Source organism: Pangasianodon hypophthalmus, chromosome 21 (genome assembly GCF_027358585.1).
Source record: "Pangasianodon hypophthalmus isolate fPanHyp1 chromosome 21, fPanHyp1.pri, whole genome shotgun sequence".
Lineage (NCBI taxonomy): Eukaryota > Metazoa > Chordata > Actinopteri > Siluriformes > Pangasiidae > Pangasianodon > Pangasianodon hypophthalmus.
In genome coordinates this window covers 8,612,614-8,639,532 of record NC_069730.1, presented here as the reverse complement: position 1 = coordinate 8,639,532, position 26,919 = coordinate 8,612,614, and the positions used below count along the sequence as shown (strand labels likewise).

Here is a 26,919-nt window from a genome sequence, read left to right as displayed (position 1 = left end):
CGAGCTCTTCGGCTTGGAAAAGGCTTGATACATTTTCAAACCCAGAGGCTAAAAAATCTACATTTAACAGTGTGCAGTGAATCAATGTCTCTTTTTTTCCCAACAAACAGTTCAAGAATATCAGAAGCAAAAGCAACAACTTTAAATTTTGTTTGGCATTTGAAGCTACACAAAGCAAACCCCAAGACAAAGCCAAACTGATCTCAGATAGATAGGTGAAAATAATCATTACCTCATCTCATCTGAAACTGAACTGAAATATTCAGTTTTTATAGTGATGCGTCCTTCAAATACCCATATATTTTCATTGTGTACTAACATTTGATTTTTTATTATTATTATTATTATTATTATTATTATTATTATTATTATAACCTTTATATCATCAGTATTATAGAAGAATTATGAAAATACAACTTTTTTAAAGATTTAGGCCAGCATCAGCTAAAAGAGTGGCAACATACACATAGTCATTCGAGCAGGTAGTTATGAGAAGGCACTATACCGTAATAAAGTTTTTGTTTTTTTAAAAAATATTAAAAGTAAGGTTTGTGAGGTATTACCTCATGAGTATGTTGGTCACTAGATCATTGTATTGTGACCATCTGGTTTATGAATGTCAGTATGTTTTGTTTCAGATTTTTGTGACTATTTTAACAACAGTTTGTGAGGACAAGTCTGAAGTCCTCCATGGCAATAGTAGGTTTTCATGTTATGCAAATGCAGACTAGCTGAAAATTTAGGTAGTTCTTTTCTTGTTCAGAAGTAATCAGAAAAAAACGTCATACTGCTTCAATCTGATCGAGCTCATCAGAGCTCATTTCACGTGTTCATTTCACTAGTTTTCATGTTTTATGTTTCATATTACATGTTTAGTACAATTTGTTTTTGGGTAGAAGAAACAGAAAAAGAAGTAGAAGAAAAATACCAAGAAAAGCAAGTGTTCCAAGCACTAAGAAGGACACAGAAAATGTATAACTATTGCACATACAGTTAAACTTTATTCACAAGACTGCAGCATTTCATTTGATGAGAGAGCAAAATAGATTATAATAGAATTCTGGTTGTATATACAATAATCAGAATCATAGAAAAGAGGTGTAATTAGCAGAACAGGGTAGTACATCTTTTACTAGCCAAACCTCTGCAGTCTGCCCAATATACCATCACAGCACATTATACATTTTAATTATGTCAAGCCAAACCTTAGACCAACTAGTGTAAGAAAAAGAGACTCAGTATCCACTCTTTGCTCCTACACACATTGGTCACTTACTTATAAGTGTACTTATGTCTACTGACTGTAGGCTATCTGTTGCTATGCACACGTTGTAAGCTTCGCTCAACCCATCTTTCGGCACCACCATAGCACCACCACTCACCAGATATTATTTGGGTGGTGTACTGTTCTCAGCACAGCAGTGACACTGACTTGGTAGTGTTATGTTAGTGTGTATAGGGCTGGTCCAAGTATACAGTCAAACACTGTACAATTACTGTTTACTTTATTACACACCTACCATGTTGGTCCACCTTTTGAGTGCACAGTTTCAGATTCTAGTTAATCATTTTCCATATATTATTTATGTTAATCTGCCTCTTATGTTAATCTGTCCTCAATCAGTATCAGCTTCAGATCACAGGTCTGCATTTAGCTGGATTTTTTGTTGTTTGGTGGACTCTCAGCCAAGCAGTGACACAAAGGCCGAGCAGCACTGCTGCACCTATATACATGCACCAGCACCATATATAGACCATTCTCAGTGGCAGTACATAAACCAACCAAAGTGAAATAAAACTGTATTTGCAGACCTTGATACTGAATTTATTCCTTTAAACAGAGGTACATTTACCAGCGTTTGGGCCTTTACCGAGTACATCTTCAAGAGCACTTTCCATAGCTGCATGTTATGTAATATCAATAAACAACTTCAGTTACTCTTGTTATTGTAGCATAATTTTAGATGCAGATGTATTAAATGTCCTTTTCAGCATTGGAAACAAGCTATTGGTAGCTTATCACAGTATTACATTTGACAATGACTAAACATGGGCCACCAGCCACCGGAGATTTAAGAGTGGCCAAAAATGAAATGCACATTTACATGTGGAGGAAAAACCTAAAGCTATATGATTAATATATCCAAACATATAACGTCTTTTTTTATATCAATAGAATGTCTGCACTGCGAGGCCAGTACACATAAAAAAATGGGGGAAAAGCTTTTAATGAAACTTTATATACACCATCCTGATAGAGAGAATGAGGCAGAGAATGAGAAAGAAAACAAGAAGGAGAGGGAGAGGGGATGTCTCTTGCTGCTTGATTTCTCACTAAGGAAGGGATTTGAGGATAGCGTTCACCTCTTCTGCTACTGCAGTCAATGCAAACTCAAACTGCTCCTGAGAAAGAGAAAGGAATGGTTAGAATGACTATGTAAGATTTTGTATGTATACCTGTGCATGCATGTGTACCTTGGTTTGAACCATGCCAGGTCTCTGATCTCTCAGGTGTTCCAGTGTAGCAGCAATATCAATCTCTTTAGCACCTACAAAGAAACAGAGAGATGAAATGCATATTAAAAATATACTTCACTTCAATATCTAGGAGCTGGGGACTGTGATGTGCTGCTGCATTCCAGTGTAACAGATCAGGTTTTGCACTGATATGGTCTCTCTCTCTCTCTCTCTCTCTCACTCACACACACACACACACACACACACACTTCATGTCTATCTCAAACAAGACAACGCTGTCATTAATAATAAAAAAAATGGGAAAAAAAAAACATAGGAAAACAATAGATGTAGAAAACCCTTTTTTTGAATAGGATCATTCATAAAAAGGTGGTAAGCATTATGTTGTGGGGAGAGACATTTCTCCCACGTCTTGTGGAGAGAGACATTACCACTCAATCTCCTGCATCACTGCATGGTAGAGAGACTTCCATCTATCCTGCCAATTATTATGTAAGGAAAGCACTATAGACATCGCAAGGCTCTCAAAATATTATGCCAACAATTCCATCTACATCCTTTGCTGATTTTGGTCCATTTATCTATTGGTTCTATCTGTTTTTTTTTATTCCTTCTCTGAATGGTGTAATAATTATATCTGAGCATTCATTTAACCTATGAGTGACTGAGTGTTTAAGGAAGAAATCCATTATACAAGTTTGGCTATAATGCTCTGCTAGACATGTTTACATTAATCTCTGAAACACAATTATTTATTAGTTATTTTGTATAGTACGTTTGACCTCCTGTACGTGTAACCTATAGTAAGTGTAAGATAGATAGATATTGATAGATATATGTACTTTATTGATCCCCCAGCGGAAACCGCTGAACTTTAAGGGATAAACATCATCTTACATAACAAGAAATAATATAATATAATATAATATAATATAATATAATATAATATAATATAATATAATAATAGAAATAGTAAAGCTAGTAAATCAAGCAATAGAACACTGGGAGTCAGAGTATATATTTCGAACATTTGAACGAAAGTTCATTGTTTGGAATCTGTTAAATGAACCTTATAAATTGGAGTCTAATATTTACTTTATAAAATTAACCTTTTAACCTTCATCTATGCCTAGTTCCATCACTGATATTACATTAGTAGAGTGAGATCTTAATTTCTATAAAAGCAAAGCCTTTTCCCCTGCAACCTTATATTTATACCCCAAGGTAACAGGTCAAAGGCAACAAGTGAGACTGAAACTGAGAGCAATTTTAAAAGAAAACAATTTCTTTCAGTTTTAAATATTCTTTATTGTTAAGGCCTGGGTTGTAGTTAGACTCCTTTCTACTAGGCCATGTAATTTTCCTTTGTCTTTACACTGACAGCAGAAAAACAGGAAATTGCATATAGCTGCATATGATTCAGGAATGCATCCTTATCGGTTTAATTTGTGTGAATATCATGTGTTGTTTTAAGTGCTTAGCCAATGTCACATCTCCTGTTTTTTATGTTTATGTGATGTACTGTACACTGTTTATTGCTTGTCCAATATAGTGCAGCCAATTGAATTCAGACTATGTTTGTCATAATGTATATTTTGTATAGATCTATTTTGCATTATAGTTTTATAATACATTATAGTTTTATTATAGTTTTATAATACTATAGTATTATAGTTTTATTTATTATATATAGTTAAGTTTCTCTAAAGAATGGTGAAAAACAAAAAAATTCCTTAAAATTCAAGATCGTTGTGAAAAGTTTATCTATCTGTCTAACTGTGGTCATCGTTAAGTGAGGGCTGGACAGGTGTCAGTTTTGAATAAAAATGACAAAAGATACTATTATTTATAAATAACTTCATTTTAATGAAGGTTATCAATGATTCTAGAGCTGATAGTGGTTCATTCTGTAGAGTAATATGTGCCTTGTATTACGGAATAAAATCTGTATATTGCTTTCACTATTAACCAAGCTCCTAACAATACAAAACCTAAAGAGAGAAATATTTATTACAAATATTTACATAAAAGATTGCAGTGATATTAGTCTATTTGTCAATTAATCAATTTGTTAGATTCTTAGTTTGACTGCCCAAAGACCTAAAAAGCATTATTTCAACAAAATGTACTGCTATATAATCTTCATGTCAAAAAAATGAAGGGTGCAAAAAAGTGAACTGAAGGGTGTTTATTAGCATTTGGATTTGAGTGCAGTTGGTGAAATATGACAACTACTCTGCAGTGGAAGCTTCAATTTTCAATTACGATAAAGTAATCAGAAATTCATGTGTTAGAGCAGAGATTTTTATAGAGAGGTTAGAAAGTTTATGTGCACCTACCTTTAGCCATCTTATTCAGAACCATATCAATCAGTATGTATGTCCCAGTCCTCCCTGCTCCATCACTGAGAGAGAGAGAGACAGAGAGACAGAGACAGGGAGGAATAGAGAGACTACTGATTACTTAATTGCAACACTCTTATGTTCATGAAAAAGTTTAGTATTATACTTGCCTGCAGTGAACTATGATGGGGCAGGACCTTCCTCTGTAGCATTTATTTACTTTTCTGTGAAAAAAACACACCATGTGTCAAACATGTTGGGCTCATGTTGGTGAAACTATGAATGAATATTTTACACATTTCCGTATCAGCATAGTGCACGCACACAAACGCACGCACACGCGCACACACACACACATCAGTGTTGTCAGTGGCTATTAGGACATCATAGTTCACACAAAGGGAATTACGTTTTCATAAGCTCCATTAGCCACTGAGGGCTTCAGTCATGTAGGCAAAATGCTGTGATATGACGACTAAACAAGAGACATGATCAAGGAGTAAAGTAGGACAGAAATCAAAAAGTGACAGACAGAGACAGAAAACATAGTCCCCCAAGTTCAATGGGTAAGGAAAAAGGATAAAGAATAGAGCAAGAGCAGAGGCCAGAACAGTGCTCATGGGGGTAGGGGAAGAGGGATATCCCAAGGTGCACTAGGATGTGGAGTAACGGCTGTCAGTGATCACTTTTGTGACTATGCAACTGGGGTCAGAGTGCACAAGCTGCATTAGCACAAAAATGACACTGGCAACCGTTCAAACAATGAGACAGAGAGAGGGAGATGGCAAGGGATTGAGTTAAAGTAAAAGTAGAGAGAGGAGAGAAGGAGCCCTCCACACACTGATGCATTTTGTGTGTGTGTGTGTATGCATGCATGTGTGTTTGTATTGATCATGTTCTTCTGAAGCCATTCCCATGTTGACTTAGTTTGTGCTTTGGATCATTATTATGCTGGAAGGTGACATTTTTTTCATCTTCAGCTGTCTAAAAGAGGCCTGCAGGCTTTGTGCCAAAATAGATTTGTGTTTGGGACAATCCATGATTCCCTCAAACTTGACTAGAGCCCCAGGCCCAGCAGAAGAGAAGCAGCCCCATATCACGATGCTGCCACCACCATGCTACACCATGAGTATGGTGGTCTTTGGGTGAAAAGCTCTCTTGTTTTGGTGCCAAACATATATTGATAAAGGTATATGGACACCCCTCCTAATTATTTAATCTCCATAGACAAACACTGGCAGTAGAATAGGCTGTACTGAAGAGCTCAGTGACTTTAACCGTGGCACTGTCACAGAATGCCCCCTTTGCCACAAATCAGTTCATGAAATTTCTGCCCTGCTAGATCTGCCCCCGTCAACTGTAAGTGCTATTATTTTTCAAGTGCCTAAGAGCAACAACAGCTCAGCCACGAAGCACTAGACCACGCAAACTCACAGACTGGTGGTCTGGTTATGCATAGCGTATAAAAAATCCCCCATGCTCTGTTGCATCCGGAAGCAACATCAGCACAAGAACTGTACGTCGGGAGCTTCATGACATGGGTTTTCATGGCCGAGCAGCTGCACACAAGCCTAAGATCAATATCCATATTAATGCCAATGGTTTTGGAATAGGATGTCCAACAATCTCATACATGTGTGATAGTCAGGTGTCCACATACTTTTGGCTATCTAATGTATCTTTTAGAATCATACTGAGAAAGTTCTAACTTGGTCTCATTAGAGCATCACATATTTTGACACATGGTTTGAGGTGATTTAGGCGAGCTTGGATGTTTTTTTTCTCCTTTTTTGGTGAGAAAGGGCTTTGTCTAGCCACCCTACCCCGTAGTCCAGACATACAAGAGAGTGAATACAAGACTAATACAACAGAGTGTTGTCACATTCAGGGAGTGACCAATATTACTTGCCAAATATTAATTCATTAATTAATTTTAACTACATTTTACACAATCATGACATCTTTATAGATTATGATTTTAAGTAAACAGTGAATAGAAAATAACTGTGTGATTCTGATTGATTTCTATGGAGTTTATATTTCAGTTATGTGTGTGAGTGGAAACAAATTGAGATGACACATAAAACAAGGGCAGCGCTGTAACATGCAGTATGTATTGAAAGTATACAAGTGTATAAACTCAGTACATTTATTACGGCTTCTCCAGAGCACATCATTATTAATTGCAGAGGTCAATACACCGGTAGTCATTACAGGGTTATCAGAGGTGCCAACATTCCTAGCGGGCAAAGAGGAAAACAATTTTACCACAGAAACCCTAGCATATATCAGTATATGGGACTGATCCAGGCAGACTGTTTTTGGTAGCTCACAGACTAACTGATCATGTGACACTGTCAAGTTGCACACAACAGTATGCCGGTTCTGTTGGGTGTGATTTTGGAGACATGGAGATGTTTTCCTTTTTTCCAGATGTGATCCAAACAACAGCAAAAAGTCTGGTGTGATTGCTTGTTAATAATTAGCAGTGCTTCCATTTTTACTGACCAAAGAGACTACAGTCCCACCTTCTGTAACCTGCAGTACGGAGATGAAGCAGGATGCAAGTGTGTGAAATCAGTGTACTTTTATATACGGCAAACCAGAAATCAGCATCCTTATTCCAGGCAGGAGTCAGAGCACAGGCAGACAACATGACACTATGGTAATCCATCAAAACAAGAAAAACAAGTGCAAGTCAAAACTGGGAAATCAGGCTAGAAAATATGAAACATGGAACTAGAGTACAAGAAAGAAACAAGGCTCAGAACTTTGTGACACAGAGGTACCATAAGATATCCCACTGAAAAACTGAAACATCAGAGGTTAAATAGAACATAAGCTAATCAAAGGTGAACAGAAAACAGGTATACCAATAACAGGACAGGGGCGGATACCAGACACAATTCAAAACAAAATGAACATGTAAGTGTAAACAAAGAAGCACAAGGGCAGTGATCAAAACAAAACACAACACCGAAGTGCTGTTTATGCTGGGAGCCATGATGCATGCAGAGAGCCACGGCGTGCGCTGAGAGGGCAAATTACATTTAATAGCTTCCCATTAAGGCACGGCTCCTGAAGTGCCCAAACATTGGAGGTCCTGGATCCCTGGGCAGAGCATCCACAAGCTGCCTAGTACCTTGAGGTAGGCATTGGCCAGGAGGTGCAGGAGGAGCAGGGACATCCTCAGTGGAGCAGAAAGGTGCAGCGACGTCTTCAGGGGGGCAGGAAGGCATCCTTCATGATGTAAGAAGCATCACGTGATGCAATGCTACTTGAAAGCAGCATGGGCTGTTGGAGCAGAACAGAGCCAACAGCAGACAGGGGACGAGCCAGTGGCAGTTCGTGCTGGACACTACATTGACCATCCTACACCCTGAAGTGCTGCCGAGCACCAACAAGAGAGCTGCTCAGGTTGGATGCATACAGATAAAAACCTCAGTCACTGGACTTCGGTAACAGTGCACTTTGCATGAGTTAGATGTAGATTTAGCTCATTCACAGAAACCTGGTTTGGCAGGTGAGGCACAAGGATAACATAGCAGAAGTGGCCAGTGATCAGGCAAGTCCACTCTGGTCCTTCCTGAGGGACACCCCAGGGAGGGAACTGAACACGCGGGGAGGGAAAACTCTGAAGGCCAGGGAAGAAGAGCACAAGGGAAAGTAGATGGCTGCACTCGAACCCTCTGCAGGGAAGCCCCACCAAATCTGTAGGAGCTGAACAAAAGTGCCAGGGGGAGTGGGGGGAACCCCAGAAGCGGTGGAGGTAGTATACTAAACCCATGTGTCCAGCCTCAGCAGAAGGAGCTACAACAGTGCTATGATGCTGCCTGCACAACAAGAGAGGCAGTGAGAGAGCATGGCCATTGCTGGAAATGGTTGGAGTTTTTGTGAGAGCAGCAGGAGAGGTGGAAACCACTTCGAGCAATGAGGCTGCTCACAGCTTCAGCCTATGTGTGTAGGGGACCAGGCATAACTGGTCAGTGGTGCAAAGGGTGCAACTCCATGCTACAGGGTGACTGGGAGGGGCCCTGGGTCCTGGTAGATGGACCCTTGGAAGTGGTGTACCAGGTCCAAATGGGGAAGAGGACACCTGGACTGTCTTGCCCTATATCATACAGGACCACAATACCAGCACTCAAGATGTGTACATTTGTGTTGCAGTTTTTTTATGTCACTGGGACAGCTGACCCTTGAAGGGGACTGTATTGCTGCAACAAGGGATCAAAATCATAAAGGCTATGGCTAAATCTTAGATGTTGGTGGCTCTGGGTCATTGGAACATAGAAATTGAAAATAAGGATTAGTAGTACATGAATAGTAGTAGTGCATGCACAAACTAATCAGGCAAAACTAGAAACAGTAAAGGAGAAAGGACCAAAACAAACACAAGGACACATGGTACTCGTCTCTATGGGAACTGGAACATGTGTTCAGAGGGGAAATTTGCAACAAGCACAACACACATGCTCAAGTTTGATGCTCTTCTAACACAACTGGTGTGGATTGAAACACTTGTTAAATAAAGAAAATAAATGCATTAACACGCATATCCAGTTACACTGGGAAGCACAAATATTTTGGCTGAAAAAAGAGCAAAATCACCCAACCTGTTGGTAGGCAATCTTTACAACATCATTCTACAATTTTTAATTATATTCAATAGTATACAGTTTGTATACTGACAGTGCACTATTTCCTGGGGTTTCTAATTTTCATTGTTCTTAACCTTCAATCAAGCTTTGAGCATATAAATGTAGCCTTGATTTTTATGCCAGTAACACACACACACACACACAAACACACAGTGCTCACGTGTACCTGCGGAAGTCGAGCAGAGCCTGGCTGGTCTCTGGTGTATGCTGGTTGAGCCAGGTGTGGTAATGGAACTGGGTGACTGTGCGACTTTCATTGGTTTGCATGTTCTTCAAGTAAAAGCTACGAACCAGGAAATCCTCACACCACACATGTTCTGACACCAAGTTAACCTACAGAGACACACATACACACCAGCATAAAATGAACACTCCAAAACAAACACTCTATGTATTCTTTTTTATTCAATCTAATTACTACTGCTGTCTCAACTATGTGTAGAGTTTCAGGTGACAGCAAAAGGGTGTGTGTGTGTGTGTGTGTGTGTGGTAGAGTTCTCAGCACTGTGGGCATATATACTTTCTTTTTATATCTCCAGGTTGACGAGTCTACATGTTTAGTACCTCGTATATATGGTAGAGGTTAGAGCCCTCATCTGGCCAGTAGTGGTAACACTGTTTAACTCCACTTTCTGTAAGAGGAGTCAGCATGACGATCACCACACACCCGCTTTCCCACACCATCTACACAAAACACACATTACTCACACAGATGTAAAGCTCAATGTAAATTAAATAGCAATGCATATCTGGGTTTAAAATATAAAAATGATAAAGAAATAACAGGAGGTTATTACCAAATTAGACAACAAAAGTACTATAAAGTGTCATGTTGAAAAGAAAAATTCTTCTAACTTTTTCACCAACACTGAAATGATAGTATATAGCTCGTCTGATACTTTCTGTGGTATTTAGTGTCAAGTATGCCAAACATTATAACATATAAACTTTCAGAACTCCATATTTTTTTATTCATTAACACATGCTTGGTTCAACAAAATAAAAACCTTCTTGGTGTTCCATAGCTGCAAGAAGTGCCATCTTTCCACATATTTAACCACTTATTTATCTGGGCATTAAAGGGTTGTCTATTGTGGCATTTTGCTGGCAGGTTTGTTATCAGACCATTATTCTGACTGATAACTTTATCCTATGATCAAACATTCTATACTGTTCTCTTCCAGCACAAGCATGTTTTCTTCCACTGGGCATGAAGGTCCACCAAACTGTCTGATTAGTATGTTGTATGTTGAAATGTTGTACATTGTATGCTCTGGCCTTTGCCGTCACCAGAACTCAATGCAGTAGAACACTGTCATGTTACGCAGCGCTCTCCATCACCATCATCAAAATACCAATTGAGAGAATATGTTTTGGAAGTATGGTGTACATCGCTGCAGTTACAGTTCCAGAGACTTGTAGAAACCTATGCCAATGCACAATGCACCTGTTCTGGCAGCTTGTGGTGACCCAACATCTTACTAAGAAACTTGTCTGTAGGCCTGGACCCAGTGATGGCTCCTCGGTATTTAATGGGTTGAGGTGCAATTTTGATTTGATTATTTATTGTGTATCACCTTCATATTAATTTCTCATACACACACAGGATTCATGTACTTGGCCAATTTCCCACACTGTTTACACACACATACACACAGATTTACCTGCCAGAAGTCAGAAACAGTCGAGGGCAGAGGACCTTGAGTGGCAATGTAAGCTGGGTTCCTGGGGTCATGATCCATCTGAGAGACAAACACACCATCAAACAATTTGTACAACTTTGTTTAATGTGTATTGTTACAGGAGTGCAGTGTGTACAGTAGGAAATAAGTGGAATTTTGTAGTATGTACTTACAATAGGACTAGCATTGATGTATTCAGAGTTCCCTTGGCTGTTCTCCACTTTCAGGCAAATCCTAGAATGATCATCTGAAACACGTGTATACACACAAATGTAGATTAAATTTTAGTTCGGTTTTGTGGAGGTTTATAAAAGATTAATGGATTAACTTGTCCAATAAATGTGAAACAAACTGTATCATAATTACATATGACAACAATCTATGCTGTCTGCAGCATTGCTTTTTCTTAAAAAAAAAAAAAAGGACCAGTTTTAAGTGTTTAAATGTTTGACATGAACAGGGGTCTCAGTGTATATAAAAGCACATGCTCACAAGGTATGATAGTGGTCGTGCGGTTCTTCTTGGCATTGGAGTCTCTCTGGCCAACACTGCAGGTGTTCGGTTCTGCCTGATAGGCACACAGAGCTTCCCACTCCTTCTCCAACCTGTTCTTATTCTTCAGGTGATCCTCCATATATGACTATGAAGCAACAGAAGAGAAGGAGAAAAACAGTGGCAGACAGAAAAAGAGAGAGTTATGTGGTACACTATTTTGTTTATTTATATATTTGTAGGGAGTGAAATTTAAGGTTAAAATTAATGTTCTGTAACTTTAAATAAGATCTAGAGGTAATATCGCGAGAGCAGAGACCCGCGATTAGGATCGCGGGAGAGAATGGTTTCGCGCGCAGTGATGCGACCGTAGAGAGAGAGAGATGACGTGCACTGTGTAATTGGATGTGGCTAATTCATGATGTTCACCTCCTTATGTTTAATAAATCAAGTGTTATGATCTCCCGAGCTCCCTGTCGGTGTCCTCCTTGCAATAAAGCCAAGAACCCACGAGCCAGTGCTCAGTAAGAACTGTGAAACTCGCATATAGAAACTATGCGCGTTACATATTCATCACTCAGACTGTCTCTAGCTGTTCACCACTCAATTTGATTATTTTCCATATGTTGCATAATTGTGGTAATGTAACTGCAATATGTTTTGTCAGTATTGTGCAACTCTACACTAGTCCTTTTCTATGTCATTGGCAGCGGGGTCATGGTTGAGCATCAGGAGTTGGCTCCCCGGCCTGACTCGGCAGAGAGAGGCATGGTCGAGCGCCAGCTGCATACTGAGAGGAAGTGGGTTGAACTGGCAGGTAACGTGATGATTCTCACCTGTGTGTGATCTCGGTGAATTTACTCATTTACTAGTGGCTTGTTTGTCTTTTAGGGAACACTGGGAACTGGAGAGAGAGAGCTGAGCTGAACTCTGTGTGTTTATATTTGTGCATGTGTGTGTCCGCAAGTGAGAAAATGCTGAAAAGCCCTCGCAGAAAAATGAAAAATAAAATAAGCATGAAGCTTTGTAAAAAGTCGCCTGTCTCCCACCCACATATGCCAGGGTTCTACACCCACCCAACCAAATCAATGCAATTAAATTCAATTTGTACAGCGTTTTTAACAATGGACTATATAAATAATTAAACAATGGACATTCATTCAAACTTTACAGAAATCCAGATATAACATTTTAATTTAAATTGAATAAACCCACCCTTCCCACCTACACATGCCAGGGTTCTACAGTTTCTCACTCTGTTTCTATCTGAATATGACGCTACCTCCACTGTGGTTGACCAGCAAGCTTGTATGGTTTGGATCATTAAAAAGAAAGAAACCCCTGGTGTACAAACAACCAGACACTGAACAGGTTGGCCAAGGAAAACAACAGCAGTTGATGAAAGAAACATTGTGAGAGCTGTGATCCTTTCTTTCTCCACACTTAGGCCTTTCCATCACTTTGGTAGAGGTTAATCTTGGTTCCAGAACTTTTGTGACTCATTTCTGTATTTCTTTGCAAATTCCAATCGGGTCTTCCAATTCTTACTGCTGATGAGTGGTTTACATCTTGTCGTACGGCCTCTATATTTCTGCTCTTGAAGTCTTCTTTGAACAGTGGATCATGTTACCTTCACCCCTGCCCTGTGGAGGTTGTTGGTGATGCCACTGACTGTTGTTTTTGGGTTTTTCTTCACAGCTCTCACAATGTTTCTTTCATCAACTGCTGTTGATTTCCTTGGCCAACCTGTTCAATGTCTGGTGGTTAGTACACAAGTGGTTTCTTTCTTTTTCAGGACATTACAAATTGTTGTATTGGCTGTGCCCAATGCTTGTACAATGGCTCTTTTCTCAGCTTCAAAATGATATGCTTTTCTCCCATAGACAGATCTCTGGTCTTCATGTTCTTTTGTCCTTTTTAAAAACAAATGCAGTCTTCACAGAGTTATTAATTCTTTAAACAATCAATCCTACAGGGCATAGCTGGGCAACAAGAAACGCCTGTCATTCACATGTTCACATTCACCAATATTTTTGATCACTTGAAAAAATAAGTGGGTTCAAACAAAAGGTGCCATGTTCTTAGTTGTCAAAGAATCTAGATGTAAATATCAGAAAACGAAATTTGAATTTCTGATCTATCATCTCATGTTCATCTTTTGATCTCTAACCCAAATTTCTTCAGTGTATAGCAAAAATAAATGAATAGGCCTTGCCGTTCCAATACTTTCGGATGGGACTGTACATTTGTGTGGTTACCAGTATCATATGACCAGTGGAGATGTCCATGTTCGTGTGTGCAGGCTCTTCACTCCAGGAGGAAGTGCTCGTGCGGGCAGAGGGGCTAAGAATTGGTCCATCACTCAGCTGAGAAGACACACTGTTTATGCGAGAGGACTGTCGAAGCTCCGCCCTTTCCACTGGGGGCTTCACAGCCATCCGCTGCCTACACAGCTCCTGCACATATTGAGGAGTACAACAGATGTGAAATGAAAGATGAAAATAGTAAAAGAATGCAACTTTGTCTGAGTCTGTCTCTTAAACATACACACACACAGAAAACCCATCAGCAGTCAATAGTACAGCTATTTGTCCAATATTTATACGTTTTTCGTGTTTTGTAACGAATCAACAGTCTTGGAAAACAGTAGATGCCTTATGATCATTGTTGTTGTGCTTGGTCCAAAATAATCCACCTTAAGGCATTTATTAACAACAAATAATCTGTGGATGACAAAAATTAAAACCTTTTACTGATGTTTTTTTCTCTTTGAAAGAGACAGTGGGCTTTGCTCTGGTAGCCCATTTATACCAGCCACCTGATCCCATACACAAGCATGATCCTTTGTACCTGGTAGGTAGCTGTGGCTTCAGTAGCTGGGTCTGTGCTGAGATTGGTGAGTTTCTCTTTGAGTTTGTGATGCGATCGATGGCGCAGACAGTAGATAATGCTAGAGATCAGCAGGACCACGATGATGCACACAATGGATATTACCGTAAGGATGAGGAACTTCATAGATTCAGAGTGGCTGTACCTTGTAGGAATTTGACTCAACTTAGTCTTCTACAGACACAAAGACAGAAAGACAGAATTGCAGATTCCAACTGGCTGAGTATGAGAATATTTATTGTGATATACAGACTACTCTCATCAGCCTCAGATATACACTATATGGCCAAAAGTATGTGGACACCTAACTATCATACCCATATGTGCTTGTTGAACATCCCATTCCAAAGTTTGTCCCCCGTTTGTTGCTATAACAGGCACTGATGTCAGGCCGAGCAGACTTGGTGCAGTCAGCATTCCAATTCATCCCGAAAGTGTTCAGTGAGGTTAAGATCCACCAAGATCTTGCACTCCAACTGTGGCAAAACTATGTCCTCATGGACCTCACCTTGTACACAGGGTCACTGTCTTGCTGGAACATGTTTGATCTAGGCCCAAATTCCACTGAAGAGAAATCTTAAAGCTACAGCACACAAAGACATTCTAGACAATTGTTTGCTTTTACCTTTGCGGCAACAGTTTGGGGAAGGCCCACATGCGTGTGATGGTCAGGTGTCCACAAACCTTTAGCTATACAGTATAAATTACTTACAAATAAATGACTTTTAAAAATGTGTCTTCTTCTAGCAGCAGGGTGTATAAATGACAGAGTGAGAAATTGAATTTCTTACATCGGTAACTCCTGCCTCCAAAATGGTGACTCCAGCCTCTTTCTCTAGTGCAGCTTTCTGACTAACTGATTACACACACAGAAGACATGTCAGTGATGACATATGTACATTATTAGAGAGTGGCAAAAAATGTTGTGTGTGCATGGGTAAAACTCTTACCAGCCACATTGGCAATGGCAGCTGTGGTAATATTCTGATCATTAGTGCGGACCTGGAATGTCACGGCTGGACCAACAACACTGCACATATTCATATACAGAAAATTATATTATATTATATTATATTATATTATATTATATTATATTATATTATATTATATTATATTATATTATATTATATTATATTATATTATATTATATTATATCATATCATATCATATTATATTATATGTGGAAGTCATAAGGTGTGGTTAGTACTACATTTGATAAATGACTAACAAGTTACCAAAGACGCATACAGTAAATACACACAGGTGTACAGACATACAGTAAATACACACCTTAGTGTTAAACACATACACTGTATGTATACACAAAAAGAAACTAAACTGTGAGTTAATTCAACACAGGAAGTGTGAATGCATCACTGAGTACTTTGCAGTTCATACACACACACACACACACACACACACACAGAGGACTCACGAAAGCTCAAGGAAATCAGTCATCTGGATCTTTGCTTTGCGACACAACAGCTCCATCAGGTGCAAACCCTGATCAGTGGGAAGAGAACTGATGGAGAAAAAACACAGTGAGAAAAAAGGAAATGAATCATCAGTTTGTCATTGTCTTTTACATTGATGTATGTGTTTGAGACTTACTCAGTATCTGTAATGATGTAGCCATAGACATCATTGTTACTGTTGGTCTGTACATCAAGTTGCAGATCTTGCACTTTCACATTTTGGCGGTGCGGGGTGATATCCATCTCTAGGACAGAAGAGGGTGCTAGAGCTGCAGCCTCCACCCAGCCCTCCACCTCCTCCACCTGTTCCATGGCCTTCTTCTGTACTTTTACATCCATCTGGGTTGTCCTGCTGTGTACTCTCTCCACGGATATGCCCTGCCCCTTTACAGGCGGGCTCGGCTCTGACGGGGAGGTCTTATCCAGATACTCTAGCAACTTCCCCAACAATTCTATTTCCTGTAAAGACAGAAACGAGCCTATATAAATAATTAAAGACGGCTCTATAAGTATTGCACCCCTGGATTTGGAATTATGAAATATGGAAATTCACATATTTACAATTTATTTTGGTTTAATTTAATTTGAATGTATTTATTTCTGTAAAGCTGCTTTGTGACAATATCCATTGTTAAAAGCGCTATACAAATAAAATTGAATTGAATTGAATTTGGACAGTTTCTCCCATTCTTCCTGCCAGATCTTCTCAAGCTCAGTCAGCTTGGATGGGAAGACTCATGTGAATTGCCATCTTCAGGTCTCTCTAGAGATGTTCTATGGGAATCAGGTCTGGGCTTTGGCTGGGCCACTCATAGACATTCAGGTCCCAAAGACACTCCAGCGCTGTCTTGGTTGTATGCTTCGGGTTGTTGTCATGCTGAAACTTCACCCCTGTCTGAGTTTGTGTGCACTGTGCAGGTTTTCTCCAAGGATCTCTCTGTATTTGGCTGCATTCATCCTTCCTTCAATTCTGACCAGTCTCCCTATCCTTGCCTCTGAGAAGTACCCCCATAGCATGATGCTGACATCACAATACTTCACCATAGGGATGGTATTAGCATTTGATGAGCAGTACCTGGTTTTGCCAGATGTAGCATTTCGAGTTCAGCCCAAAAATTTAAATTTTTGTCACATCAGACCACAGTATCTTTTTCCTCATGCTCTCACAGTCATTTAGGTGCCTGCCAAATGCATTTCACTCAGGAGTGGCTTCCGTCTAGCCTCTCTACCATAAAAGCCTGATGGATTAAATATTTCTGAGATGATTGTTCTTCCGGCAGGTTCTACCATCTCTGCAGAGGACTTCTGAAGCACATTTAGAGTAGCCATTGGGTTCTTGGTCACCTCAGAGGCGGGTGTGTAGCTGAGTTACTGAGTTTGGCCAGACAGCCAGCTCTAGCAAGAGTGCCGGTGGATTCCAAACCTTTTCCATTTAACAATGATGGAGCCCACTGTGCTCCTGGGAACATTCAAAGCTTTAGAAATGCGTTTATACCCTTGCCCAGATCTATGTCTTGACACACTTTGATCAGAACTTTGGTAAGTTCCTTGGCCTTTGTTGCTTGGTTTTTGGTCTGACATACCCTGATAATTGTGTGACCTACACACACAGGTTATACACACAGGTGTTTGCCTTTCTAAATTATGTCCAATCAACTGAATTTGCCACAGGTGGACTCCAGTTAAGTTCTAGAGATCTCAACTATGCTGTTTATAGTGTAGTTCTAGTTTATAGTATAGTTTTTGCAATTTTTGTATATCTCCTTTCAGAAAGCTGTCTGGTCTTCCTGAAAGCCTAAACATTCCACAGAACATACACCTGAAACATACACTATATGGCCAAAAGTATGTGGTCACCTGATCATAACGTCCATATGTGCTTTTTGAATATGTGGGGAAGTGCCCATTCAGCCACAAGAGTATTAGTGATGTCAGGCACTGCTGTGGGGTTGAGGTCAGGGCTCTGTGCAGGCCAGTCGAGTTCTTCCCCTCCAACCTTGGCAAACAATATCTTCACGGACCTCGCTTTGTGCACAGGGGCATTGTCATGCTGGAACAGGTTTGGACCTCTTAGTTCCAGTGAAAGGAAATTGTAATGCTACAGCATACAAAGATATCCCATTTGCTTCCAACTTTGTGGCAACAGTTTGGGCATGGCCTACACATGGATGTGATGGTCAGGTGTTCATATACTTTTGATTAATAACTTTAACTCTTTGCAATTTGAATATTGAGCATATACAAAGTGATAGCAAAGACAAGTAAACATAAATACCTTATGGTCTGCATTAGATCTCTCCTCCTTCCTGTTTTGTCCCCCTGCACAGAATGAGGAGCACAACGTAATTTATTTTCATAAATGAATATACTAAAAACATTATATACTACAATTAAATTCCTTTAATAACACCCTAGAGATTTACCTGACATGGATGGCATGGTCTCAAATATTTGACTGACTGGTGAAATTTCTTCACTTATTTGCCTTACTGACTCTGAGGTATGTTCATCCCATGAATCTGCTCCTGGCTGCTGAACATTGGGCAGCAGTTCTCCAGTTTCTTGGTCTCCAGTTTCCTGGTCTTCAGTTTGCAGGTCTTCTGTTTGCAGGTCTCTGGGTCTGTATCCCTTTTCCGCTTGCTTCTCCACTACCTGAAGAGCATCAGCTATGAGAGAGGCCAGCTGGTCCAGATCTGCTGCACTCAAACTCTCCACATCTACATTGTGCCTTCCTACATTGCGTAGAACATTTTGGATAAAGGTCTCTGTGAACAGCAAAACCAACAAGCACATAGTTGCAAAAACAAGGAATATTTAGGAGCATTTAAGTTAAATTTGTGCTAAACCAACATATCTTAATTTTTTTTAACCCTAACCTACCAATTCCCAACCACCTGCCAGCTCCCCTATCATACAACAGCTACCAACTGATGAGGATGAAAGCTAACACATGCTTTCATGTCAAACTAGTCAGCCACATTTTTTTTTAAATGGCTGCTCATGTAGATTCACTCGTTAGAGTAACACCCTCAAAGGAAAGTTCTATTTCACCTCTTCTGCATACATGATCTCACAAATGCCCACAATTGGCTAGTGTCACTGTGATTGATAAGACATTAAAATGCTGTCACTGTTTGATTAAGTGATTAGCATTAAATATATTTTAAGTCTTATCCAACACGTAAAGTATAATTCAATTCACTTACAGTATGAGTATTAATATGACCTTATCTATTAGTCATGTTATCTACAAAACAATTAAAGATTTCTTTGTATCAGATTACAGTCAATCAGGTAATCAATTTTTCTATGACCACAACATTATACAATATTATACATAATATATTAGATGGCATTTGCAAAATTATACACTGATAAATCTGATAATTAATTGCTATACTACATATAGAAGAAACAGATCATACCATCTACTGGAGTCAGGGGTTCTTTGACAGGCAACTGTGAGGATCCACCCTTTGAGATTACTGGTTCTGGTTTTGGTCTACCTCTCTGCCCAGATGCCATTTTTTGAGACACATACTGCTTTAGGGCAGTAAGAGGGAAGTTTGAACCATCCTGCTGTTGCTGCATGTAATACGCTGTGTCACTCTGATAACGAGTAAGGTCAGGGAAAGAAGCTGACTGATAGGGTGAATCTGGGGTGAACTCCGGTGGGATCGAGCTGAGTTTAATGTTTGGTTTTCCAGAACGATAATACGCTGATGGCAGAGAAGACTTCGTTTTGGTGACCTGTACACAACCAACAGATACAAATACTTAATAAGAATGCTGCTAATAACTTACAAATGTTGACCTCACACATATCAGACACTAAAATGGATGCACACAGACAAACATACACAGTTTATTGGATAACCTTAAGACCTAGATTCCTTGCCTCTAGGTGGTATAATTTTCTTCTGTTTGTTCAGTGACAGCAGAGTAAATTGATTTAAGGGCATGTTAATGAAAGGACATACAGCCAGTCTTGCCGACTTAATGAATGTGTCACTAGATTTGGTAATTTTTTAAATTTTACTTGGGTTTACTATGGTCCCTGGTGGTCTAGCGGCTAAGGATCCCGTGCTGTCACTGCTACGGCCCGGGTTTCCTTCCCGGGCAGGGAACCAACCCAGCCACTGGGAGTGTACTCTCAGTGCTGGTCCCAAGCCTGGATAAAATGGGAGGGTTGCATCAGGAAGGGCATCTGGTGTAAAACATGTGCCAAATCAAACATGTGGACCAATGATCCGCTCTGGTGACCCCTAACGGGAGCAGCTGAAGGAACAACAACTTGGTTTAGCTATGATGGCCATCTTTGTTTCACGGCACACAACAAATTTTGGTTATATAGCTGTTTACGGAAACCTCAATATCTCAGCTCAGGATGGTCCTAGCTCTTTGGAACAAAAACTCATCTCTAGAGCACATTACAAGGTGCATGTACATATATATAAATATTTTGCACATTCTTGTTCATTAGACTTAGAACCAAATGTAATGCTCAAGATTGCTCACAGTTCCACTTTTAGGGTCAGTTTATAATGGGAAGCGTTTGAGTCTCAGTCTTAAGTTTTTAGGGGGTACCTAGGTAAGTATAGTGTGCATGCAGAACATTCCAGGTTTGAGACTTCCCTTTTTATGGAGGCCTACTTTATTCATGCATTTTGAGAAATGAACAGATGTAATATAAGCATAACAAATAAAAATGAACATTATTTTATTGTAATTATGTTTATGATTGACATACAAGATCATATGCTTGTCAGTAAGGTCTAAAATGTTACTACATTTGATATTTGCAACAGTGAAGCATGATCTATCACAGGGTTCTAGCTCCAACCTCCAAACTCACCTGCTTATAATTTTCTAGTAATCCTCAAGACCTTGGTTAATTGGTTCAGGTGTGTTTGATTAGGGTTGGAGCTAAACTCTGCAGGACAGTGGACCTTAAGGGTTAGATTTGAAGAACCCTGATCTATCATGTTGCTACAAGTGTACAGTTGGTAAAAGCAGTAAGTGACTTCATAGCTCTGTTTATGACACTGTTTTGTAAAACACCCAACTGACCACTGTAATTCAATGATTATATTAGTTTTTACTTTTAAGCCTGTGAAAATGGAGGGACTCTGTAAAAAATGGCTGTAAAATGGTTAATGCACTATTTTTTGTTAAACTCCTTGAATTAAAGCTGAAAGTCTACACTTCAATCACACTTGATTGTTTCATTTTAAATCCATTGTGGTGGTGGTCAAATTGTGTTGCTGTCCAAATACTTATGGACCTGATTATATGTACATGTACCTTGTAATGTACTCTAGAGATCAGTTTTTGTTCCAAGGAGCTAGGACTATCCTGAGAAGAGATATTGAGGTTTCTGTAAACAGTTGTATAACCAAAATTTGCTGTGTGCCATGACACAAAGATGGATGTTGTGGTTAAACCAAGTAAAAATTTTTTAAAAATGGTGGTTTTGCAATGCCAATACATAGAGATAATCAAAAAAACTGAAAAAAAAAATGGTCAAGCAACCAAGTTTACAATTATTGGACCACTTGAGATGGACTGACCCATTAGTGACTGTGCTGTGCAGGCCTTTCACTGCTCACTGAGCCTATGTGTTCACTGATCACGAGTGTTTGTCCCCCATCCCACCCATGCATTCTTCATTTGAATATTTCATGGCTATATTGATGAGTAACAAAACCTTTTTTAAAAATAAAAAAATCTAAAATTATTTCTAAAAATCAAAAACTCTGAACTAAAAAAAATTTCCTTTGTGTCTATTTCCCAACTACTTACTACCAGTACTTGTTTTTGTCTGCATTTTTGATTGAAATTATAGTTTTTTTGTAAATACATACACTATATGGCCAAAAGTATGTGGATACCTGACCCATCACACCCATGCTTGTTAAACATCCCATTCCTGATATAGTCCCCATCTTGCTGTTATAATAACCTCCACTCTTCTGGGAAGGTTTTCCACTAGGTTTTCAGATGTGACTGTGGGAATTTGCCCATTCAGCCACAAGAGCATTAGTGAGGTCAGGCATGCAGTAGGTATTCCAGTTCAACCCAAGGGTGTTCAGTGGGGTTGAGATCAGTGCTCTGTGCAGCCCATTCAAGTTCTTCCACATCAGCCTTGGCAAGCCATGTCTTTATGGAGCTTGTTTTGTGCACAGGAGCATTGTCATGCTGGAACATGTTTGGGCCCTTTAGTTCCAGTCAAGGGAAATCTTAATGCTACAGCCTGCTAAGATATGCTGGACAACTGTTTGCTTCCAACTTTTTGGCAACATTCTGGCCCGCATATGGTTGTGATGGTCAGGTGTTCACATACTTTTGGCAATATAGTGTGAATAGTTTGTGGAGCTATAACTAAAGACTTATTATTTCTATATGAAATGAGTTAAAATCTATCATTATATTCTGATAAAACTATTCTATTCTAAGTGTCTTCAGAAAATTGTTCTCCTTCATATAATATGTTTTGACATGCAAAAGACCATGACAATTCTTCTGCAGATATTATGTTAACACTGATCCATTCTGTATTTCTTAACCTTTTATGAATGAAAGGTTCATTAGGACTACTGTGAGTTATAGTTTTACTGATTTTCTGAATGGTAAACTGCATTCATTCAAATTCAAGTGTTTGGATAAGTGTATCTATCTGCCTACCTCGAAGTTGGACTCTTATGAGGGCAGAATATGCAACGATGTTACAGTATGTACTGTGTTTTCTAGTGCATAAAACCAACCTCATCAGTTTAGGAAAAAAGAACTTCAAAAAATTAGTATTAGATCAGCAAATTGTTTTTTTTACAAGTTTTAGATTGCTTCTCTCTGCTTTCCATGACTGAACGTATGCAGCTGGGGTCCTTATATAAGCCTAAACTTCTCTGCTAGTGCAAAGAACCTTCACATTCCAAACATTAGAGCAGGGAATTACAGTGATTATATATCATTATGGGGAATAATATATTCAACATATTTGCATAGACATGCACTCATCATAAACTCATCATCTCCCAGGCAACTGAACTGATCATAAGGCTGGCTCAGACACATAAAGAATCATGACCTGTCCCTTAATTTAGGATCCAATCATGACAACAACAAACTAAAGGAACTAACAAGAATAATGGAACATGATACATAAAGCAAACAGATATCAAAATAATAATGAGTTTGTGTCTTCATTATAGGGCTGCAACAATTAATCAACAAAATTGATGAAACTCATTATCTGGTCTATGTTATTAAGCATGCTGTGCCAACACCAGAGTGTAATGTAAAGTGTTCTCATACTTTGGACTTCAGTGGACTCACTGGCTGTGTGATATAAACTTGTTTTTATGTGAGAAATAATTCGTCTTGTAATAATTTATTTTGAGCCAACATAAGAAAATATCCTTGGTTAATCCTTTCTTATTAATCACTGGGTATTTTTTTGAATCCATCCATCTGCACTGTAAATTTATGGCCATACTGTAAATTTATATATTGTAAATTTATGGTCATACTATTTAATTTTTCCTGCCCTATCAAAAATCATCTAGTTCTACTTTGGCCAATAAGTCCGTAGTTTGTATTATGACTTGATGGGTTGAAAATGAACATGGTCTCAAATGAATGATTAGTCTATGAAACTAAAGTTTTCTCTTTTCAAAACACAACTGATCCCATGAAGCCAAAATTGTTTAATCTGTGTTTCTTTTTTTGGCTTTTGAATATTTTATTCAAAACAATATTTTGATTTGCATTGATAATGCATCAGAATGTGTGTTGAGCAGTAGCATCGACACAAACGGAGAAGCTATTTGAATCAATTAGCTTCTAAGCAGGTAAAGCATTTTTTGTAGCATTACATGGTTTAAGTTTTTAACGTGTATAATACAGTATATACTTAATTTAATAATAAATAAAATATCGCCATCCTGTTTTGTTTCACACTGTAGGTGCTAGGAGTCGATCCCAAAATGATTCCCTGATTCCAGGGATTGGAAACTAAGCGTCGGCTCCAAAACCTTGGAATCTTTGTTACTGTTTGTTAGCAAGACAGCCATTGGATTGCTCTTTATTTTGAATTTGTCTGGATGCAATTGAACAAATCAGTACTTGAAATGTAGGTAAGACCCTCTTTCAGTGATTGAAACTTGCATAGAAAATTGCTCACTCTGACACACTGACATATAGTTGCAAAAAAGTCAAAGTGTGCAGAACCAGTAAAAATGTACAGTATACTGTGACCTCATGTTAGTTTCTGTGTCTCATTTGAAAAAAGTGGAGAACATAAGCCTTTGATAATATTCTCAGGTCATGACAGATTGTCTAATAAATGTCATTAATATTATATTGTAGTTAGTGACCTGTTACATATATTCAAGCCTACTTAAGAATTCTGTAAAACGTATTAGTTGATCGAAAGGTTAGAAAGAAATCTTTTTAATTACATATTTTTTTGGTATTTATTACATTTGTAAAATTATATGATTACTCAAGAAACAGATCAGCCAATTAATTTACACAGTATTACTCAATTCAATTAAATTCAATTAAATTTTATTTGTATAGGGATTTATATAATGATGAAAGAATAATCAATATTTGCAGGTGTAGTTCATTATATACAGGTGAAGTATGTGGCTATGCCAATAACTGTACAGACACTAACAGCCCTACATGTGTGCACCCATTTAGCAAACAAAAGGGGTCGAATTATGTAGTGCACTGCCCAAACACTGTGCCAGAGCAATCACACCATTGTATGAACATATGCTCCCCAAATGTAGTAGTGCAAGACAGTAATAATACAAAAAACAAAAGTGCCTTACCTGACCATCTAGTTTAGACAGCAGACTCAGGTTCAGCAAATACTTCTGAAGACTTTTGCTGAATTTCTCTTCCAATGGCTTCAGGCTTTCATCTTCCACAGCAGCTGTCTGTACCAATTGTCTGCATAGTAAGGAACATTTTAGCATTATCAGCTCTGACGTAATAATGGCATCTGTATTTGGCTGCTGCTGATGTGCTCAAGAGTAACATCATAAGATGATTATCACAAGTGCTAATCAGGAGAAACCTATGGCTGGGTTGAAAACTGAAACCCACAGCAAGCTCCAGAGTGAAAGAAGAAATTATACCACCAGGGAAGCCTTTGCAATGTAGTGAGGACTTCCTCCACATTCAATAATCCTTGAATTTTACACTAACCAGAGATCAACCCAGACAGCCTATCTGGTAAAATGCTAAGATTGGCATAGACACTACATGGCCAAAGGTTTGTAGACAGCTGACCAACACACCCAGAAGTCTGCTTTCCCCAAACTGTTGCCACAAAGTTGGAAGCACACAATTGTACAGGATGTCTTTGTATGCTGTAGTATTACAGTTTCCCTTCACTGAAACTAAGAGGCCAAAACCTGTTCCAGCATGACAGTGCCCCTGTGCACAAAGTGAGCTCCATGCAGACATGGTTTGCCAAAGTTGGCCGACTGCACCCTCAGTGCCTGACCTCACTAATGCTCTTGTGCTGAAATGGCAAATTCAAACAGCCAAACTTCAAAATCTAGTGGAAAGCCTTCCCAGAAGAGTAGAGGTTATTACAACAGCATAAGGTCTCAACATTTGACTCTCTAAGGGTGATATGGGAAAACGACATCGTTTTCCCAAAGGGTGCTTCAATTTCAGCTCATGAACAAAATTTTAAATGTATCCATAGGACTTATTTAACACCAGTTCGCCTCCATAAAAAGTTCCCCAATTCCTCTCAGTTATGTTTAAAGTAGCCCCTGGTACTGTGATGCATACTTGGTCTTCTTTTTGGGACTTTCTTAATGAAGACAAATGAGTGTTTTATTCCACGCACTATTGTAACTTTATTTATATATCTAAATTATTATTATTATTATTATTATTATTATTATTTTCTTTCTCTGATATGCCCTGGTCCTACATAGATTGTGTGTAGGAATGTAAGCTAGTGAATTTTGTACATGTCTTGAGATCTTGGTGCCATTTGTTGTGTTATTGAAAATCAAATAAAAATAAAAATAATTTAAAAAAACAGCATTGGGTGAACTAAAACAGCATTGGGTGGAATGGGATGTTCAGGTGTACACAAACTTTTGGCCATGTAGTGTATATCCAAGATGCTATATATTTGTAGTCCAGTATATATTTTGGTGTTGACACATGGTCATGGAAAGTCCAAGTTGTTGCAGCAATCAAACAGTGGCCATTTTTTCCTGCTCTCCACTGAAAATAAAAGCTACACACAGAATCTATAACATTGGTGAGACTTCAACATTTAAACATATGTAAATGATGTATATGAATATGAATATGTACGTGTATGAATATGTACAACATTCTCAGCTTGATATGTGCTGCTGAGGACTTCCTTTTACCAGGAGCCCCAACAGTTTCTTGGTCTGCTTGCCTTTTAGCTTTTTATTTTTATGTTTGTGTGAGTCAATTACCTTGAGTCAGGCGGTGAAAGGGGGATCCTGTGTAGTTTAGAAAATTCTTTAGACAGGACCTGCTGAGTGACATCATCTTGCCATGACAGGCCTGAGGGAGCACAATCAGACCATATAGTCTTTAAATATAGAGGCTTTATTTTAATCCCACTGCTCAGTGTGACAGGGTCTCTTTTTGAATTATGTTTCCTCTTAAATATTCTTCCTCATTCTGGCTCAGGGAATCACCTGAACATTAGCTCTAGTGCATAGATATGGGTTAAAATTGATCAAAATTTAACTTAAAGAGTATTTTGCACCGAAATCTTCATCACTACCAAAAGTCTGGAACATAATCTGCCTGACAGAAGGGTTGAAATTAATGCATTTGCACATTGGATTTTTTTAATTACCTCATTTTTCTCCCAGTTTTAATC

At 38.8% G+C, this 26,919-nt stretch overlaps 1 protein-coding gene across 2 annotated transcripts in view; it reads right to left on the bottom strand.

Moving 5' to 3' along the window:
• Positions 1 to 979: 979 nt before the first annotated feature.
• The window catches only part of slco5a1b (solute carrier organic anion transporter family member 5A1b), a 35,739-nt gene continuing 9,799 nt past the window's right edge, over positions 980 to 26,919 (bottom strand). Inside the window, exons 4-23 of one of the 2 annotated variants that reach the window (XM_026941384.3) lie at positions 26,504 to 26,594; positions 24,857 to 24,977; positions 19,442 to 19,766; positions 18,440 to 18,781; positions 18,292 to 18,335; positions 16,153 to 16,475; positions 15,977 to 16,063; positions 15,492 to 15,571; positions 15,333 to 15,397; positions 14,503 to 14,715; positions 13,911 to 14,108; positions 11,653 to 11,800; positions 11,334 to 11,407; positions 11,143 to 11,220; positions 10,043 to 10,162; positions 9,645 to 9,811; positions 4,991 to 5,044; positions 4,818 to 4,882; positions 2,476 to 2,549; positions 980 to 2,403 (exon numbers count right to left, since the gene is read on the bottom strand). In XM_026941384.3, coding sequence (XP_026797185.3) covers positions 2,335 to 2,403; positions 2,476 to 2,549; positions 4,818 to 4,882; positions 4,991 to 5,044; positions 9,645 to 9,811; positions 10,043 to 10,162; positions 11,143 to 11,220; positions 11,334 to 11,407; positions 11,653 to 11,800; positions 13,911 to 14,108; positions 14,503 to 14,715; positions 15,333 to 15,397; positions 15,492 to 15,571; positions 15,977 to 16,063; positions 16,153 to 16,475; positions 18,292 to 18,335; positions 18,440 to 18,781; positions 19,442 to 19,766; positions 24,857 to 24,977; positions 26,504 to 26,594 — 2,738 coding nt within the window. In that variant the 3' untranslated portion in view covers positions 980 to 2,334. The remainder of the gene's footprint in view (positions 2,404 to 2,475; positions 2,550 to 4,817; positions 4,883 to 4,990; positions 5,045 to 9,644; positions 9,812 to 10,042; positions 10,163 to 11,142; positions 11,221 to 11,333; positions 11,408 to 11,652; positions 11,801 to 13,910; positions 14,109 to 14,502; positions 14,716 to 15,332; positions 15,398 to 15,491; positions 15,572 to 15,976; positions 16,064 to 16,152; positions 16,476 to 18,291; positions 18,336 to 18,439; positions 18,782 to 19,441; positions 19,767 to 24,856; positions 24,978 to 26,503; positions 26,595 to 26,919) is intronic. The other variant, XM_026941385.3, reaches the window with a different exon arrangement.